At 49.5% G+C, this 20,331-nt stretch overlaps 1 protein-coding gene across 4 annotated transcripts in view; it reads right to left on the minus strand.

Annotated features, from left to right (window-relative positions):
* Nucleotides 1–20,331, minus strand: part of slc13a4 (solute carrier family 13 member 4) — a 135,162-nt gene that overhangs the window by 9,194 nt on the left and 105,637 nt on the right. For all 4 annotated transcript variants that reach the window (XM_072485367.1, XM_072485366.1, XM_072485368.1 and 1 more), the window contains exons 11-14: nucleotides 18,955–19,061; nucleotides 10,832–10,986; nucleotides 10,100–10,261; nucleotides 6,487–6,624 (exon numbers count right to left, since the gene is read on the minus strand). In XM_072485367.1, coding sequence (XP_072341468.1) covers nucleotides 6,487–6,624; nucleotides 10,100–10,261; nucleotides 10,832–10,986; nucleotides 18,955–19,061 — 562 coding nt within the window. The remainder of the gene's footprint in view (nucleotides 1–6,486; nucleotides 6,625–10,099; nucleotides 10,262–10,831; nucleotides 10,987–18,954; nucleotides 19,062–20,331) is intronic.

Here is a 20,331-nt window from a genome sequence, read left to right on the forward strand (position 1 = left end):
CTCAAGAGAGTCCAGGGCAGGATAGAGCAGTGCTAGTGTTAGTTCTGTATAGAACTTCAGGGCTTCTGGTTAAAAGAAGAAAGTTAACTCAAGAACAAAGCAGTATAAAGATGATTTCTTGAGGTATGGTTTTGCCAATTGTGCCAATGCAAATAGGGATGCAATGCCTATGTGTCTGATCTGAAGGGAAGTACTGGCAAATGAAAGAAGTGTCAAATTTTGAAAGAAAAGTGGTGGGTGAAAAATTCCTTTTGAGGTCGAGACCCCAGAGTCTATTATTAACTTACAGCTGACTCCAAATTATAAGTCTACGCTGATGTAGCTAACCTGTAATACCACATTCAGAACATGTCAAAAGCCCATGAGGCTGTCAGAAGTCTGGAGGAGCACCTCCCAGGAGTATCCAGTGCTGAGTAAAATAAGCATTTTGTTGCTTTTGCCCTTCACGGTGACCAACATGTGCGAGGTTAGATTTTCTGATTTCATAAAGATGAAAACAGCACAAAGGAACCGACTGAAGTTTACACCTGATAGGTGCATTGCCTTCTCCTCCTGTGAACCTGATTCAAGTGAGATCGTGAGGACATTAGGCCTCCTCTTTGCATAAAGGTAAACTAATGTGGCATGGGTCACGAAAGTCGGCCTGCGTGGGTCCCAAAAGGTCGACCGTTGGCAAAACTGGGACCCGGGGAAGAAAGTTTGTAAAGATTGCTTTAGAAGATGTAGAGGTTAATCTCTTTCAAGAGTGCAAACCTCTTGCATGGTTCTCGACTCTCCTGGCTGGGGAGTCTAGAACCAGTGGACACAATCTCAGAATAAGGGGTAGGCCATTGCATACTGGGATGAGGGGGTATTTCTTCCCTCAGAGGGTGGGGAATCTTTGGAATTCTGTTCCCCAGAGGCTGCAGAGGCTGTCATTGAGTATATTCAAAGATGATAGATTTCTCGGTACCAATGGCATTACCGGTTCTGGGGATGATGCGGGAAGATACCATTGAGGCAGAAGATCAGTCATAATCTAGTTGGACGGTGGAACAGGTTCAATGGGATGAATGGCCCTACTGCTGCTCCTATGTTCCTGACCCACTTACTGCAGCCACATTCAATGCAACCCGATTTCTTTAACAGTTTCTTCCAAACCTGTGACCCCGAACCCCTAGAAGGACAGGGGCAGCAGGTTTTTGGGAATACCACCTGCTACATTTTCTTTGTCCAAGTCACTCACCGTTCTGACTTGTGACCATATCATCATTCCTTCACTGCATAAAATCCTGGAACTCCCTCCCAAACAGCACTATGGATGTACCTACACCAGGTGGGCCGCTGCGGATCAAGAATGCGATTATCCTCCGCTTTCTTAATGACAATTACAGATAGTCAACAAGTGCTGGCCTTGCTCATGGTTAATGGATATTAAAAAGAACCACAGTTATTCTGGGAGGTAACTGTGTCCCACAGTTCCATAGATTCTTGGCTTTTAACATACAAATGTATTACTTGCAGAAAGTGGGCTGATCTGTACTTCTGACAATTGACATGAACGAGATAATTACTGCATCAACATGAGGTGCAAAAACAGAAAATACAGGACAATCTCAGCAGGTCTGACTGCATCTTTGGAGGGAGCCAAGGCTTCGAGTCTCGGTAACTCTTTGTCAAAATGAGGTTGTTGACTTACCCTTGTTCAAGAAGGGGAGTAGAGACAACCCCGATAACTATAGACCAGTGAGCCTTAATTCTGTTGTGGGCAAAATCTTGGAAAGGTTTATAAGAGATAGGGTGTATAATCATCTGGAAAGGAATAATTTGATTAGACAAAGTCAACACGGTTTCGTGAAGGGTAGGTCGTGCCATACAAACCTTATTGAATTCTTTGAGAAGGTGACCAAACAGGTGGATGAGGGTAAAGCAGTTGATGTGGTGTATATGGATTTCAGTAAAGCATTTGATAAGGTTCCCCACGGTAGGCTACTGCAGAAAATACAGACGCATGGGATTCAGGGAGATTTAGCAGTTTGGATCAGAAATTGGCTAGCTGGAAGAAGACAAAGGGTGGTGGTTGATGGGAAGTGTTCAGACTGGAGTCCAGTTACTAGTGGTGTACCACAAGGATCTGTTTTGGGGCCACTGCTGTTTGTCATTTTTATAAATGACCTGGAGGAGGGCGCAGAAGGATGGGTGAGTAAATTTGCAGATGACACTAAAGTCGGTGGAGTTGTGGACAGTGCGGAAGGATGTTACAAGTTACAGAGGGACATAGATAAGCTGCTGCACTGGGCTGAGAGGTTGCAAATGGAGTTTAATGCAGAAAAGTGTGAGGTGATTCATTTTGGAAGGAATAACAGGAAGACAGAGTACTGGGCTAATGGTAAGATTCTTGGCAGTGTGGATGAGCAGAGAGATCTCGGTGTCCATGTACATAGATCCCTGAAAGTTGCCACCCAGGTTGAGAGGGTTGTTAAGAAGGCGTACGGTGTGTTAGCTTTTATTGGTAGAGGGATTGAGTTTCGGAGCCATGAGGTCATGTTGCAGCTGTACAAAACTCTGGTGCAGCCGCGTTTGGAGTATTGCGTGCAATTCTGGTCGCCGCATTATAGGAAGGATGTGGAAGCATTGGAAAGGGTGCAGAGGAGATTTACCAGAATGTTGCCTGGTATGGAGGGAAGATCTTATGAGGAAAGGCTGAGGGACTTGAGGCTGTTTTCGTTAGAGAGAAGAAGGTTAAGAGGTGACTTAATTGAGGCATACAAGATGATCAGAGGATTGGATAGGGTGGACAGTGAGAGCCTTTTTCCTCGGATGATGATGTCTAGCACGAGGGGACATAGCTTTAAATTGAGGGGAGATAGATATAAGACAGATATCAGAGGTAGGTTCTTTACTCAGAGAGTAGTAAGGGCGTGGAATGCCCTGCCTGCAACAGTAGTGGACTCGCCAACACTAAGGGCATTCAAATGGTCATTAGATAGACATATGGACGATAAGGGAATAGTGTAGATGGGCTTTAGAGTGGTTTCACAGGTCGGCGCAACATCGAGGGCCGAAGGGCCTGTACTGCGCTGAAATGTTCTATGTTCTATGTTCTATGTATGTTCCATTCACGCTGATCATTTAGCCGACATCATTTTGAAATGACAGAACTCTGGGTGGCCAGTGTACAGGAGGTACGCTCTATCCTGTATGAATTATGGTTCTAATGTAGTTAAGACCTTGATTAAAACACATGGATACAGTGATCGTTGGTCTGGTATTGTTGTTCTGAAATGGCCAGAATTATTTTTTTAAATTGTGTTCTGTGGAGTCAGAAGGAGATTGTTTCTGCTCCACCAAAATATTTCTGGTCAGCCGAGCCAGGCCTAGCAGCTCCTATGCATTACCTTCCCCACCCTCACCCAGAGGATCTATCTGAAGGTTTCTGCCTATGTCCTAGTCAACCTACAGTCCAAAACTGAGGACCAATGAGCTACGGAGGTCACCCAAATAGGCGGCACGGTAGCACAGTGGTTGGCTCACAGCTCTGGGGTGCCGGGTTCCATTCGGATCTTGGGGGACTCTCTGTGTGAAGTTCACACATCCTCCCCGTGTGTGCGTGGGTTTTCTCCGGGTGCTCCGGTTTCCTCCCACAGTCCAAAGACGTGCAGGTTAGGTGGATTGGCCATGATAAAAAAAACAATTGCCCCTTAGTGTCCAGGGGTATGCAGGTTAGGTGGGGTTACGGGGATAGGGTGGGGGAGTGGGTGTATGTAAAGTGTTCTTTTGGAGGGTTGGTGCAGATTCGATGGGCCGAATGGCCTCCTTCTGCACCGTACGGATTCTATGATTCAAAATATCAGGTGGCGACCTGAAGGCTTTGTTTCCGGCTGGGTGCAGAGTGACTGCTGTTCAGGCACTCGGGGGGCACGGGCGGGGTGAGTGTTCAGGCACTCGGGGGGCACGGGCGGGGTGAGTGTTCAGCACCCTGGGGGGGGGGGCACGGGCGGGGTGAGTGTTCAGGCACTCGGGGGGCACGGGCGGGGTGAGTGTTCAGCACCCTGGGGGGGGGCACGGGCGGGGTGAGTGTTCAGCACCCTGGGGGGGGGCACGGGCGGGGTGAGTGTTCAGCACACTGGGGGGGGGCACAGGCGGGTGAGTGTTCAGCACCCTGGGGGGGGGCACAGGCGGGGTGAGTGTTCAGCACCCTGGGGGGGGGGGCACGGGCGGGGTGAGTGTTCAGCACCCTGGGGGGGGGGGACACGGGCGGGGTGAGTGTTCAGCACCCTGGGGGCACGGGCAGGGTGAGTGTTCAGCACCCTGGGGGGGGGCACAGGCGGGTGAGTGTTCAGCACCCTGGGGGGGGGCACAGGCGGGGTGAGTGTTCAGCACCCTGGGGGGGGGGCACGGGCGGGGTGAGTGTTCAGCACCCTGGGGGGGCACGGGCGGGGTGAGTGTTTAGCACCCTGGGGGGGGGGGCACGGGCGGGGTGAGTGTTTAGCACCCTGCGGGGGGCATGGGCGGGGTGAGTGTTCAGCACCCTGGGGGCACGGGCGGGGTGAGTGTTCAGCACCCTGGGGGGGGGGGCATGGTTGGGGTGAGTATTCAGCACCCTGAGGGGGGGCACAGGCGGGGTGAGTGTTCAGCACCCTGGGGGGGGGGCACGGGAGGGTGAGTGGTCAGCACCCTGGGGGGGGGGCATGGGCGGGGTGAGTGTTCAGCACCCTGTGGGGGGGCATGGGTGGGGTGAGTGTTGAGCACCCTGGGGGGGGCACAGGCGGGGTGAGTGTTCAGCACCCTGGGGGGGGGGGCACAGGCGGGGTGAGTGTTCAGCACCCTGGGGGGGGGGCACCGTCGGGTGAGTGTTCAGCACCCTGGGGGGGGCGCGGGCGGGTGAGTGTTCAGCACCCTGGGGGGGGCACGGGCCGGTGAGTGTTCAGCACCCTGGGGGGGGCACGGGAGGGGTGAGTGTTCAGCACCCTGGGGGGGGGCATGGGCGGGTGAGTGTTCAGCACCCTGCGGGGGGGGGCACGGGAGGGTGAATGTTCAGCACCCTGGGGGGGGGGGCACGGGCGGGTGAGTGTTCAGCACCTTGGGGGGGGGGCACATGCGGGTGAGTGTTCAGCACCCTGGGGGGGGGGGCACGGGAGGGTGAGTGGTCAGCACCCTGGGGGGGGGGGGGGGGGGCACGGGCGGGTGAATGTTCAGCAGCCGCTGCCTGACACTCCTGGTGCTGCTACTGGGACCGGGAGCTGCTGACCATTTAATCGGTTTGCAGCTCCCGGAGGCGGTGGGCAGGATTCCAGCTGAGCTATTTAACCGCCCATTGTCATCTCTTCCTTTCCAGGATGCAGTTGGAGAGGAGGAGATTCACGATGACAGGATGCAAAGAGAGTTTGGGGTGAGGTGGGTGTTGGTTCAAGTTTGAGGATATTGACATCTCCGATGGTTTCAGCCCCAACGCTGACCCTGATCCCTCGAATGACCATTCGAACAATGATGGACACTGACTGCCTCCATGAGGGTGAAGGGATGTAGCCACGCAAATTCCCCACTGCTTAGGCGTTGCTGCCTCCAGTTCTGTGTCAGGTTGTCCTGTAAGAGGGACTGAGTGCTGTTCAATACGGTAGGTTGCCACAATGCTGGTTTAGCACAGTGGGCTAAGCAGCTGGCTTGTAATATAGAACAAGGCCAGCAGCACGGTTCAATTCCCGTACCAGCTTCCCGAACAGGCGCCGGAATGTGGCGACTAGGGGCTTTTCACAGTAACTTCATTGAAGACTACTTGTGACAATAAGCGATTATTATTATTATGCCTTTGTGAGATATGGGTGTGAGGGTTACAGCAGTGTAATGTGTGGGAGGATGAGGTGGAGCATATGAAGAACAGGCACGAGTCCTGATTTGTAGAGATTCTTGCTGGTTGAATGGCAGGAATGTGATCAATTCAGCAATGTTTGAGGCTAGTGGTGTGATTACAGGGGTTGGCATTCGCTGACCTTGTCCACTTGGGTGAGATCACTGCCCAGCTGGCAGCACCTCACCCAGTTTCTGAGGTTTGCCTCCTGGTGTTGGCAGAATCAACTGTCTCCTTGCCCCACCTTCTGACCACCTGTCTGACCTCTCGTCTCCTTTCCACCTCTTCCACCAGGGCCTTCAGCGCGGTGCCTGAACACATTTGGCCACTCTCTCCCATGTTGTGCTATTATTCAATGTTTTCCTGCACAATTGACAGGACACGGTGCAGCCACAATGCAGTTCCACTTTCAGAGGGGGAGGCTAGCTTTAAGTAACACAGGATAGCTTTAAATGATGCGGGCCACTCATAACATTGGCTCTCTGTGGATGTATCTAGTCAATAGCACGGTCAGCACTAAGTGAATACTGAAATTACGAGAACAATCAGGCAGTAACAAAGTCTACCTACATCATAATCAAACGCGAGTTGGTCAATCAGGCAATATGACCCCCATGTCATTTTGAGTAGTATCAAACCGAGCCCTCAATGGTCCTTACCATGTCCTGAATTTGGCAGTGCCCATAGCTGAAGACAATAGCATTCGGTGGATTACCAACAGGCAACATCACGGCAAAGGACACACACATCGTGGCCGGTATCAGTGTGTACAAGGGATTAATCATCAGAGTTTCAGACTGCAGAGAAAACAGGGAATATTAAACACAGCATATTGCATCCTCTGGAATGACTTTTAGGTTTATATTTATAAAATAATGGATACTTGAAGAAATACTTTGGAGAGACTGGAATAAGGATTTGACAATGTAATTACTCCAGCCACGTTAACGGGTAATTGTTGGACCTTCAGCATCAATGGGAAAACTGGGCCAGAGACCTGCTGACTGGCCCAGTTTCCACAGAGTCATCGAGGCTGGCAAGCAGAACCCAGATAGAGCTCTCCAGCCCTCATTTTCAACAGATTCCATTTTTGCCAGCGGGTGAAAGGGACAGGCCTGAGTTCAAACAGATGCCGTTTTTACAGTAGATGTAAAGGCTCATGAAAGGCAGAGAAGGTCTGTTGGCTTGTCAAGCTGAGAAGTTATTCAAATCTTCACCTGTTAAAAATAAAAACAAAATGGGGCAGCACGGTGGTGCAGTGGTTAGCACAGCTGCCTCACAACACTGAGGACCCGGGTTTGATCCCGGCCCCGGGTTACTGTCTGGGGGGAGTTTGCACATTCGCCCCGTGTCCGCATGGGTCTCACACCCACAGCCCAAAGATGTGCAGGTTAGGTGGACTGGCCACGCTAAATTGCCTCTTAGTTGGAAAAAAAAAAATTGGTACTGAAAGGTAAAAACATCTTAAGGTGTGAAGCTATTTAAATCCCCAACTCATTGAAAATTAAAAATGAAACAGGGTGCTGTGTCATTGAGAGATAAAAATTCTGGTCCAACTGTTGCAAAGCTGTTGGTTGACATTGCCATAAAACCATGATTGTGTCATTATTAATCCTTGGCTATTTTCCGTAACCTATCATTATCCTAATTGGGGATTCTAAATTCACATTTTGATTGGCAGCTCAAAGAGGTTATTCAAGGATTAGCTATCTTTAACGTGAATGATGAATGCAACTGTGTTTTTTTAAGGGATTAGGAATTTCAGGGGATTTAAATGTTTGAATGAGATTTCATGAGGACTAATTTAATAAATTTAATAAGTTTAATAAAATAAATAATTTAGGGCGCAGTTCAGCGGGTTGAATTTAAGTCCACGGTCGGACGCGACTAGTGTGTGTTTCTCAGTGGCCGCTATCCAACGGCACTCTGCAGCTTGTTTTGGCCTCGGGGAGTTTCTCCACTCCAAGGACACACTGAGATGGATTCCCTGCTGGCGAGCTTTGTCTGCTAAGGCCCTCACTTTTACTGACTCCCCCCTCCCTTCATCCCTCCAACCTTGCGGAGGCCCCCCTCCCGAGGGACCTCCCATCAACTCCCATCTACTTGGAAAGTCTCCCCGCCTGGGCCCAACCCACAGCAGTGCCAACATGGCATCTTGGCACCCTGGGACTCCCCAGGCCCCTGGAAGTGCCCTGGTCACCCTGGCAGTGCCACCTGGGCACCCTGGAAGGGTGGCACTGCCAGAGTGTCTGGGTGGCACTGCCAGGTCGTCAGGATGGCAGTGCCAAAGTGTCCAGGTTCCAGAGGTGTGCCAGTGTACCACCATACCCGCTCCTCGACCACCTGGGGGCCTCTGGCCTGGGAACCATCCCAGGTGCCATGAGGACTGGACCATGTTTGTGTGGAACTGTACTAACCGGTCCCTGCAAGGTCCACCATGTGGGGCGGGAGAGTCCTGGGTGCCAGGTGAATCCGGTGGCCTAATATTTAAATAGTGAGCCATTAGGGTCATTTAAATATTCAGATCTGGACCTCGCTCAGTGAAGACAAGATCCAGATCGCGCGGGGTGGAGCGAGTTGGGTGGCCCAGCGTAGAACCCGAATTGGGGCTCTCCCGCAATTCACCCGTTGTGTCTGGATCCACGCAAAGCGCGATGGGGTCGCTGAATCGCACCCTTAATCTCACCATGGCTGCTGAGGTCTGCTCATGATGAATGTTAATGTGTTGGCATGGAAGGTGTAAGGACAAAGGATGGTGTGTAGTTTAGCATGAGTTGTCATGCATTGTCATGGAGTTTGCATTGGGAGCTAAAAGGAGTCATAAGGGTGGGTGGGGGCACCGGTTGGCATGGATGGGACATGGGAAGTGGTGAGGGGTGAGAGGGTGTGGGGGTGAGAACAATAGGGCCTAAAACATGAGCAGACAACTGGGACGATGCCCTAGAGACAGATCTCCACAGCAGCCTCCCTCCAAACCTGGCAGCCAGTCTGACTGCCTCCAATCTGCTTCTGGGGTCAGTGGGCCGAAGTGCACCCTGAAACTATGTCCCCGGAATGAAGACCCCGCCATTCAGGGAATATCTCCCGAGGTGCGTACAACAAGTTGGGAAATTTCCCCACTCGTACTACCTGACTCAGGTGAAAAGATCCGGGCCCGTGACTCCCTGTCCCTTTATCTACCTCACTGTCCCTAAGGCTGTGTTCCTTAGGGGCAGAAGTGGGAAAAATAAACAACCCTAAGCATCATGATGTTCCAGACAATGTCTTTCTAAAGAAAGCATCACCGTTTCAGAAAGGTTTCAGATAGCTCAAGTTTCTGATTTTTCAGGGTCTCCTCAGCCAGAATATTCCATGGAGGATCTTTGATATTCTCTATCCTGGCAAATTTAATGTATTAATGTGGATGTACTTCACCCAGATATTCTTAATTTAAAACCTAAAACTGGTCAAGGTTCACTTGTGTTTGCGGACCACGCAGTGCTTTTGTCAGGCAAAATCTCCCTTAAATTCAGAATTGCCTCACTGCAATGTTGCCTAGTTCAGAGAAGGTTCCACTCTGAAACATGACAGGGTGCAGAGTCATGTAAAAAAAACCTCAATTAATGTTCTTCTTGAATTTCGTTAATTTTTTTTCGATTCACCATTGCTTAAGAATAAAACACTTTCTACATTTTGCACCAATCAAATGGTCATAGGCCTGACATAATTTGAGTTGGATGCAGGATAAAACTCCTGTTATACCCTCCAGCAGGCAATCCCAGGATAGGCTGGAAGCAGAGTAGAACTCCCTCTAACATGACAGAGCAAGGGAAAAGGCTTGCATGCACTTGTTGTACTGAAATTCTAACAGCAGTGGCAGGATTTGAAACCACTTTTCGGACTTAAAAGAACAGCATTGACATTGATCAGTTTACTTCGTTGCTCATCGCGTTTTAATCAAACACTTCTTCCCACAATGGATGTAAGAAATCTGCAACCCCCCCCCCCCCCCCCCCACCCTGTGTCAATTAAAAAACAAATCAAAACTTGAGATCACGACCCTAATTTAGAAAGGATATTACTGATTGCAGAACCAGGGTGGGTAGATGGAATTAAGACATCCCTGAGCCATAATCTAACTGAATGACAGCTCAGACTCAAGGGGCTGAGTTACCCAAACCAGTCCCCATGTCTGGAACAAAGTAAAATGGTCATTGGAGAAGCCTTCATATAGTAATGGGCAACAGTTCTACAGCAGCATTAATGGGCACTGCTCCAGGTGATATTCCTTACCAGTGTGGAGAGGATGGGGAGGAAAACTGTGATGGTGGCGGGATTACTTGCAAATTCCGTGACAACGGACACCAAGAGGCAGGCGATTAACGTAACAGCCCATGGGGGGAGACTGCTCATTGGCTCCATCTGACGGCCAATCCAATCTGATAAACCAGACACCTGGGGGAGAGAAAGATACAAATTCATGAAAGAAACATGTGCACACAGAAGGGGCTGGCTGATCGTACTATTGAATCCTTTGTTCAAGGAACAACGAGGCTTTAAGATGGCATCAGACACCTCAATGAAATCTGGGCAACACATTTAACTGTAATTTTTAGCTAGCAGGCTGTGCAGATCTGAAAACTAATTTCCTCCGTACATCCGGAACCTTCACCAGGTCATCTCTCCAAGTCTCCAGGTTCAGCCAGCAGGATGTGCCATCAATCCAGCAGGAGACAAGTTATTTTCCCTTCCTTCAGGGTAACGAGACTCCGCTTTGTTTTCATCTCCATCAGGGGAGTTGCTCCTTGTGACATCTTTCCAAGCCTGTTGGCATGAAGTGACTCAAATAACCACTCGCCTGCCTGGGCACTTTCAGTGAGGAAATGTAACCACCGTAACTAATGGACTGTTACAGGTCCCAGGAGTGGATCACGAGACTTACTCTCATGTCCGTGAACAACAAATCAAATTTAGTAACGCACACAGAATGTGATTATACTGGACGCACACGCATTCCGGATTTACCTTGCAGCCTGCGGCCAGTGCATAACCCCCTCCCACGAGGATAACAATCTCCCACGGCATGTGCTTTTGAAAGTCTTTCCAGTTGATCAGTGGGGCCAGTGGGTTGGGGTCCTTTGAGATATTCAAATTCTTTGAGTCTTTCGCACTTTCCTCATCTGTGGCAAAATGGAAACCAGGTTCAGACAAGGGTTTGAAACTTGTTCTCGAACAAGGCCACAAACTGTTTTGTTTTGAAGTATTCTATTTCTTTTCAGAAAAGCTGCAGGCTTTGATGATTTCTTTGATTATATTTTCCCCAATCTTAAATTGTGAGTCTTTACCCATCCCTTTGCCTTTTCCCCGGTTTGTGGGCAGAATAACAGGTGATTGTGGTGTAAGGAATTGAATCATGGAAACATAGAAACTTGGAAAATAGGAGCAGGAGTAGGCCCTTCGAGCCTGCCCCACCATTCAATACGATCATGGCTGATCATGGCAAATTCAATATCCCTGTCCCGCTTTCGCTCCATATCCCTTGATCCCTTTAGCCGCAAGGGCCGCGTCCAGCTCCCTCTGGAATATATCCAACACCGGCCCCAACAGCTTTCTGTGGGAGAGAATTCCACACGGTCACAACTCTCTGAGAGAAGAAGTTCTTCCTCATCTCAGTCCTGAATGGCTGACCCCTTATTCTTAGGCTGTGACCCCTAGTTCTTGACGTCCCCAACATCAGGAACATTCTTCCAGCATCCAGCCTGTCCAGTCCCATCCGGATTTTATATGTTTCTATGAGATCCCCTCTCATTCTTCTAAACTCCAGTGAGTGCAATCCCAGTCGATCCAGTCTTTCTTCATCTGTCAGTCCTGCCACCCCGGGGATTAGTCTGGTGAACCTTCGCTGGACACCCTCAATAGCAAGAATGTCCTTCCTCAAACTGTTGTGGGCAAAGTCTTGGAAAGGTTGATAAGAGATAGGGGGCGAAATTCTCTGTCATCGGCGCGATGTCCGCCAACCAGCGCTAAAAACGGCGCAAATCGGTCCGGCATCGCGCCGCCCCAAAGGTGCGGAATCCTCCGCATCTTGAGCGGCTGAGCCCTAACCTTGAGGGGCTAGGCCCGCGCCGGACTGATTTCCGCCCCGCCAGCTGGCGGGAAAGGCCTTTGGTGCCCCGCCAGCTGGTGCGGAAATGACATTGCCGGGCGGCGCATGCGCGGGAGCGTCAGCGGCCGCACACGGCATCCCCGCGCATGCGCAGTGGAGGGGGTCTCTTCCACCTCCGCCATGGTGGAGACCGTGGCGAAGGCGGAAGGAAAAGAGTGCCCTCACGGCACAGGCCCGCCCGCGGATCGGTGGACCCCGATCACGGGCCAGGCCACTGTGGGGGCACCCCCCCCAGGGCCAGATCGCCCTGCGCCCCCCCCAGGACCCCGGAGCCTGCCCGCGCCGCCTTGTCCCGCCGGTAAGAGAGGTGGTTTAATCCACGCCGGCGGGACAGGCATTCCAGCAGCGGGACTTCGGCCCATCCGGGCCGGAGAATCGCCGGGGGGGGCCCGCAAACCGGCACGGCGTGATTCCCACCCCTGCTGAATCTCCGGTGCCGGAGAATTCGGCAACCGGCGGGGGCGGGATTCACGCCAGCCCCCGGCGATTCTCCCACCTGGCGGGGGGTCGGAGAATCCTATCATCTGGATAGGAATAATTTAATTAGAGATAGTCAACATGGTTTTGTGAAGGGTAGGTCGAGCCTCACAAACCTTATTGAGTTCTTTGAGAAGGTGACCAAACAGATGGACGAGGGTAAAGCAGTTGATGTGGTGTATATGGATTTCAGCAAAGTGTTTGATAAGGTTCCCCACGGTAGGCTATTGCAGAAAATACAGAGGCATGGGATTCAGGGTGATTTAGCAGTTTGGATCAGAAATTGGCCAGCTGGAAGAAGGCAAAGGTTGGTGGTTGATGGGAAATGTTCAGCCTGGAGTCCAGTTACTAGTGGTGTACCACAAGGATCTGTTTTGAGGCCACTGCTGTTTGTCATTTTTATAAATGACCTGGAGGAGGGCGTAGAAGGATGGGTGAGTAAATTTGCAGATGACACTAAAGTCGGTGGAGTTGTGGACAGTGCGGAAGGATGTAACACGTTACAGAGGGTCATAGATAAGCTGCAGAGCTGGGCTGAGAGATGGCAAATGGAGTTTAATGCAGAAAAATGTGAGGTGATTCATTTTGGAAGGAATAACCGGAAGACAGAGTACTGGGCTAATGGTAAGATTCTTGGTAGTGTGGATGAACAGAGAGATCTTAGTGTCCATGTACATAGATCCCTGAAAGTTGCCACCCAGGGTGAGAGGGTTGTTAAGAAGGCGTATGGTGTGTTAGCTTTTATTGGTAGAGGGATTTTGTTTCAGAGCCATGAGGTCATGTTGCAGCTGTACAAAACTCTGGTGCGGCCGCATTTGGAGTATTGCGTGCAATTCTGGTCGCCGCATTATAGGAAGGATGTGGAAGCATTGGAAAGGGTGCAGAGGAGATTTACCAGAATGTTGCCTGGTATAGAGGGAAGATCTTATGAGGAAAGGCTGAGGGACTTGAGCCTGTTTTCGTTAGAGAGAAGAAGGTTAAGAGGTGACTTAATTGAGGCATACAAGATGATCAAAGGATTTGGTAGGGTGGACAGTGAGAGCCTTTTTCCTTGGATGGTGATGTCGAGCACGAGGGGACATAGCTTTAAATTGAGGGGAGATAGATATAGGACAGATGTCAGAGGTAGGTTCTTTACTCAGAGAGTAGTAAGGGCGTGGAATGCCCTGCCTGCAACAGTAGTGGACTCGCCAACACTAAGGGCATTCAAATGGTCATTGGATAGACATATGGACGATAAGGGAATAGTGTAGATGGGCTTTAGAGTGGTTTCACAGGTCAGCGCAACATCGAGGGCCGAAGGGCCTGTACTGCGCTGGAATGTTCAATGTTCTATGTTCAAACTAGATGACCAAAACTGTACAGAGTACTCAAGGTGTGGCTTCACAAAGGCCCTGTATACCTGCAGCAAGACATCCCTACTCCTATACTCCAATCCTCTCGCTGTGAAGGCCAGCGTGCCATTAACTTTCCTCACTGCCTGCTGTACCCGCACGCCAACCTTCAGCGACTGTTCCACCATCACGCCCAGGTCTCGTTATACTTCCCCTTTTCCTAAACTGCCACCAACGTGGAGAACCTCACATTTACCCACATTATATTGCATTTGCCAAATACATCCAGCCTGCCCAAGTCACCCTGCAGCCTCTTTGCATCCTCCTCACAGCACACACTGCCACCCAGTTCAGTGCCGCCTGTCATCCCAGTGGAGTTGATCTAACATTGGGGATAACAGGCATTGCTGGGAGGAGGTGTCTCGAGCAGCAGTCATCGTGCAACACCTGTCATTCAAAGGCTGCAGTTGTGGCAGCTGGGACTCAGACAGAACATCTCAGCTTTGAATTCATGCAAACTACGGTTGTGTGCTGTATTTCTGTATTTATCAAAGGATTGGGTGGTGATAGCAAGGACAACACTTATGGGCAGAAGGGCCACTTCTTCACTGTGTGATTCTGTGATTAATGCTGGGGAATTAAATTTTTAAATGTAAAGTAACTGAATCCTAGGTCAGAAGTTACCAAGGTATTTACACATGGAAGGTCCTTCCCGGTGGATTTAGGAGGTCAGAGTTCGGAGGGTGAAAGCTAAATGGAAACTGCAGTCTATGGCCAATATTTTCGTCATGGCCCAGAGCCTGTCCGTCGTTACAAAATACCCAGAAATAGACAGAATTTATAAGCCCCACCCCCAACCCAGCATTTCCCATCTTCGGTGGGGCAGGGTTGGAATTGGCTCGGGGTTCACCCACGCACAATGTGCAGAGGCAGCTGGCCATGTAAATCATTAGCTGTCTTCACTAACCTCTGCATTGTGACCATATCTGTATGAATCCTGGAGTGTGCAAAACAGAGCAGGTAAGAGGAGATCTGAATTTGGGGGATTCTTTAGATTCATAGTGTGCACCTTTGAGAGGGTTAAGTTACCCTTTTGGGAGGGGTAAGTCACCCCTTTGGGAGGGGTAAGTTATCCTTTGGGAGGGATAAGTTATCCTTTGGGAGGAGTAAGTTACCCTTTTGGGAGGGGTAAGTTACCCCTTTGGGAGGGGTATGCTACCCCTTTGGGAGGGGTATGTTACCCCTTTGGGCAGGGGAAGTTACCCTTTGGGAGGGGGTAATAATAATAATAATAATCCTTATTGTCACAAGTAGGTTTACATTAACACTGCAATGAAGTTACTGTGAAAAGCCCCTAGTCGTCAAGTACTTTCGTGATGCTGTGTCTCGCTCTCTAGTTGGAGATACACGTGGCTCATGTCCAGTTTCATGAACAAGTGGTCCCCAGCCAGCTTCACGTACAGATCCTCCACATGCGGAATGGGATATCAGTCCAGGCCCAGTTCACTGTCAGTTCATAAACTCGATGTGGAGATGCCGGCGTTGGACTGGGGTGAGCACAGTACGAAGTCTTACAACACCAAGTTAAAGTCCAACAGGTTTATTTCGATGTCACTAGCTTTCGGATCGCTGCTCCTTCCTCAGGTGAATGAAGAGGTATGTTCCAGAAACATATATATAGACAGATTCAAAGATGCCAAACAATGCTAGGAATGCGAGCATTAGCAGGTGATTAAATCTTTCGAGAGGTGCGACGGCAGAGTCTCTCAGCGTAGTCTGTGTTGTAGGTCGACTTGAGTGGGTTTGTGATCTGTAGCCCTTTTGGGATCTTGTCTGCTTTCTTGCATCTTTGTAGAAACTTAATGTCAGTGTCTATATGCCTATAGTGTCTATAGTGTCTAGATCACAAACCCACTCAAGTCGACCTACAACACAGACTACGCTGAGAGACTCTGCCGTCGCACCTCTCGAAAGATTTAATCACCTGCTAATGGTCGCATTCCAAGCATTGTCTGGCATCTTTGAATCTATCTATATATATGTTTCTGGAACAGACCTCTTCATTCATAAACTTCGCAGAGACGAACAACTTATCCGGTTTCAACACCGGGATCACTGATCCAGCCCACTCAGCAAATTGGACCCGAGGTATGATGCCCAAACTTTCTAAGCGCCGTAACTCAGTTTCCACCTTCGTGAGCAAGGCATAGGGGACCGGTCATGGTCCGAAGTATTTGGGCTGGGCCTCCAGGTTAACATAAATTCTTGTCCTGGCCCCTTTGATTTTTCCCAGGTTCTCCTGGAAAACCTCCGGGTATTTCCTGAAGACCTTGTACAACTTTCCAGTGCCTGTCCAGAAGATTGGCTGCCAGTCCAGGTGAAGTGTTCACAGCCAATCACGGCCCAACAGGTTGGGTCTTGGCCCTGTGTCACTATTACTGGAAGCCTAACCGTCTGCCACCAATGGGTAACTGGGGTCACCGAGGTCTCTGTAATGTTCAATGGCTCACTGGTAAATGTCACCAGCTGGGCCTTGGTATCACGCAAGCTCAAGGGCAGGAAGCCTGTGGGAAGCCAGCGGAAGGTTTGTTGACCGATGCTGGAGACGGCTGCCCCTGTGTCGATCTCCATTACTGGGGTGACCATTGACATGGAGTCTAATCTGAATCGGTGCCAGTTTAGGGGCCGTGGTGCAATTCAGCTGCATCAAGTCATCCTCCTCAGGTTGGGTCACATGCAAGGCCCTGATTCAGGGTGACCTTGTCATCTTGTGACCAATGCAGGATTTTAGAAATATTAGATTATAAACATTTGTCAATTGAAAGGTTAACAGCCTGGGTTAGAGTGTGTCTGACCTGCAGTAGTCATGTTTTTAAAAATAATCTTATTTTACAAGAACAGAAAGCTTTTAGGAGCCAGAGGTGAAACTGCCCAGAGTAAAACAAGCCTGGGCTAATGCACTGTTATTTGACACAGGAGAGTCCCTGGAGAGTTCATTTGTTTTCAGCTTGGGAGATGATGTCATTGCTGGGCGGAGCTAAGGCATTCAGACATTTCGAGAAAGGTTTTTGAGTTGAATTCTAATCTGGCTGCCCTTTTAGACCAGAAGTAAAGAATTTTGCTCCCAGTAGGATAGTTAAAAAAGAGTGATAGTATTTAAAGCAGAGTAGACTTGTCTGAGGACAAGGGGAATGCTGAAACAAACTAGTTGAAACAGCTTTTTGAAGACATCCAGCCAGAGTCTGCAGGGGTTCCACCAGGAACCAGATCTGTTCTGGAAAGCAAGTTTTCCTCTGTGCCATTGGGATGTGGGTTGGATTGTGATCTGTATGTTTTTCCTTTCTTGTTCTTTAATTGAGAACAATGATAGTAATTAAGGGTATTGTAGTTACTGCATTGAGTATTGTTTAAGGCGTATATAATCTATTTCCAGGTGTGTTGTTAAATAGTTTAATATTGTATTAATATTAAAGGTTTGTTTTAAAATACAAAACTCCTATTTCTTTCTGCAATCACTCCGGGAGCGAAGTATTCTTTCCACACTGTCTAACAAAATAAACTAAAATATTGGGGTTTCGGTCCAGTACCCCAGCCACTGATGGGGTCCGGTCTGAGATCGTAATAATCTGTCCCGGGCCTGCGAGCGCAGGCTTGGTAATGCCACTGGTACCCCCCGTCATCCACCGGAGAGGCGTCATCCTGGTGTGTGGTGGCCTTTGACCATCGATTCCAGATGAGACATTGTGTACTTGGTTGCTGCTTTGGTGGCGATCTGGTCATGTGAGCATTGCCCTGAGGGGGCGCTGCACTCCTGTTCTGTGATCGCCACTAACTCCACTAGTTCATCAAAGGACTTTGAGTCCGGGACTGTCGGGTACATGAGGCTTTTGATTATGCCGAAGGATTGGCAGGCGGTCAGGAGTCTTACCTTCCATCGGTACTCTTCACTGATGCCATTTGCCTGAAATGATATTGCATTGTTTTAACACAGTGGGCTAAGTAGCTGGCTTGTAATGCAGAACAAGGCCAGCAGCGCGGTTCAATTCCCATACCAGCCTCCCCAAACAGGCGCCGGAATGTGGCGACTAGGGGCTTTTCACAGTAACTTCATTGAAGCCGACTTGTGACAATAAGCGATTATTATTATTTGCTTAGCATATTGGGCTCAACCCTCCAGGCGACTTTGTTTTTATTGCGACTATGTAGACCCAGGAGGCCCGTGTTGCAGAATAAACGCGAGTTTATTGTAGTCACAGAAAACAGCCACTTCATTGGCGTATACACAATAAATCTGGTGAGGACAACTAAATGTTGGTCCCTGTCCAGGCCGGTGTTTACATAGCCTGGTAACCAGCCCCAGCGGGCGAGCCTTCGCCCACTCGTGGGAAAGATCGTATTCCACAAGCCTCAGGAGATCGATTACGGTATCCCTGTGGGCTTCATGTGGCTTATTGTAATCCCCCTGACTGGTATCACCCTCTTCATCACCATAACCAGTATCTCCCCCTCAATCCCCGTGATGCGTATCACTCCCTCCATCACCTTGACGAGTATCACTCCCTCCATCACCTTGACCAGTATCATTCCCTCCATCACCTTGACCAGTATCACTCCCTCCATCACCTTGACGAGTATCACTCCCTCCATCACCTTGACCAGTATCACTCCCTCCATCACCTTGACCAGTATCACTCCCTCCATCACCTTGACCAGTATCACTCCCTCCATCACCTTGACCAGTATCACCCTCTCTGTTGCCTTCAGCCCCTGGCCAGCATCACCAGCAGGACAATAAGCTACTTTGCTGCTGTTCCATGTTTTTCTACATGGAGGCCGAGGTTCGTGAATGGGAAGGGATTTTCTGACTGTTTCTCTTTGGCCTTTATGAATGATAATATCACACACTGAACGCCTCCACATAGTCCCTACTGAGGCAGATTCAAGAAGCTGGACTTACCAGGTAACTAGGCACAAGCTGAGAATCAAAACTGGAATCTTTTGAGTATCATGTCTACATTTAGCTTTTGAGCCATTAAGACTCCCAGAGTAACATGATCTTAACAAAAATACAGTATGATCGAAAGATTAGCCTTCACATTCCCAGACTGTGAAGGAGAGAAAGGTTCCCTGAGGACTGTGAAGAAGGCAGCAGCTCAGGCGTCAGAACTCACCATTACTTATTTTGCCAAAACAAGGGAAAGATGGTTTCTTCGCAGGAATCAGGAATAGAAGAAATCCCAGGAAGATGGAAACTGTGGCATCTGTTCTGTAACCTTTTCTGAAAGACGCAGGAAATAATAATTAGAGAGAACTTTGTTAAAGATATTTTACAGACTTCAAGTACATCAGCATCGGTCGGGGAAAAGGCCTTTCTTGTCACCAATAAAATGAGATCAATAATTAAGTCCAGATTCATTCAGCTCATAAACATGGAACATTGCAGTAAAGTCATTGAATCCCTGCAGATGGAATCTACACCAACCCTCTGATAGAGCAGTCTACCTCGACCCACTCCCCACCCCACCCCTATCCCTGTAACCCCATACCCTACCTAACCTTTGGACACTAAGGGACAATTTTTTAATCATGGCCACTGCACCTAACCTGGTTTAGCTCAGTGGGCTAACAGCTGGTTTGTGATGCAGAACAAGGCCAGCTGCGTGGGTTTAATTCCCGTATCAGCTTACCCGAACAGGCGCTGGAATGTGGCGACGAGGGGCTTTTCACAGCTTCATACTTGTGACAATAAAAGCTTATTATATTATTACCTAACCTGCACATCTTTGGACTGTGGGAGGAAACCGGAGCCCCCGGAGGAAACCCACGCACACACGGGGAGGAAGTGCAAACTCCACACACTCCGAATTGAACCCGGGGTCCCTGGCGCTGTGAGGCAGCAGTGCTAACCACTGTGCCACCGTCCACTACATGGTGAGTGGATCAGAGTGGGGGGTGAGACTCGGTGGAGAAAGAGGAGCAGAGAGCGGCTGTTTGACCCCTCAAGCCAGTTCCATCATTCGATAAGATGATGGCTGCCTGCCCCCCGCCACCCCCCCCCCCCCCCCCCACAGCATTTGACACAGTTCAAAAAGCTTTAAACTCTGCCTTGTATGTATCCAATGTCCCAGCTTCCTCTGCCACCTGGGGTGGTAAATGTTAACGATTAATGACCCTCTGAGCACAGAAATCCCTCCTCATTTACTTAAATTTTCCACTGTGGCTCCTGGGACTGTATTCCCTACAAGAGGAAACATTCTCCCAACAATTCCTCCATCAAAGCCCCTCTGAATCCCTGTCTCAATAAGATCACCTCCCATTCTTCTGAACACCAATAGGTTCAGGCGTAACCCCATCATCACAGAAATCAAACTAAAGCATGTTCTATGAACGGCTTTCAATGCAAGACTGGTAAAATACCTGTTACTCAGTGTCTTCCTGGAATGGGAGGTGCCGGTGAATCAAACATGGCAATCAATTACGATGGAAGAGAGTTCTGCATTTCCATCCAATCATACGAACCTACAAGCAAGGAACAGGAGGAGACCATT

The sequence above is a fragment of the Scyliorhinus torazame genome, chromosome 19 (assembly GCF_047496885.1).
Source record: "Scyliorhinus torazame isolate Kashiwa2021f chromosome 19, sScyTor2.1, whole genome shotgun sequence".
Classification (NCBI taxonomy): domain Eukaryota; kingdom Metazoa; phylum Chordata; class Chondrichthyes; order Carcharhiniformes; family Scyliorhinidae; genus Scyliorhinus; species Scyliorhinus torazame.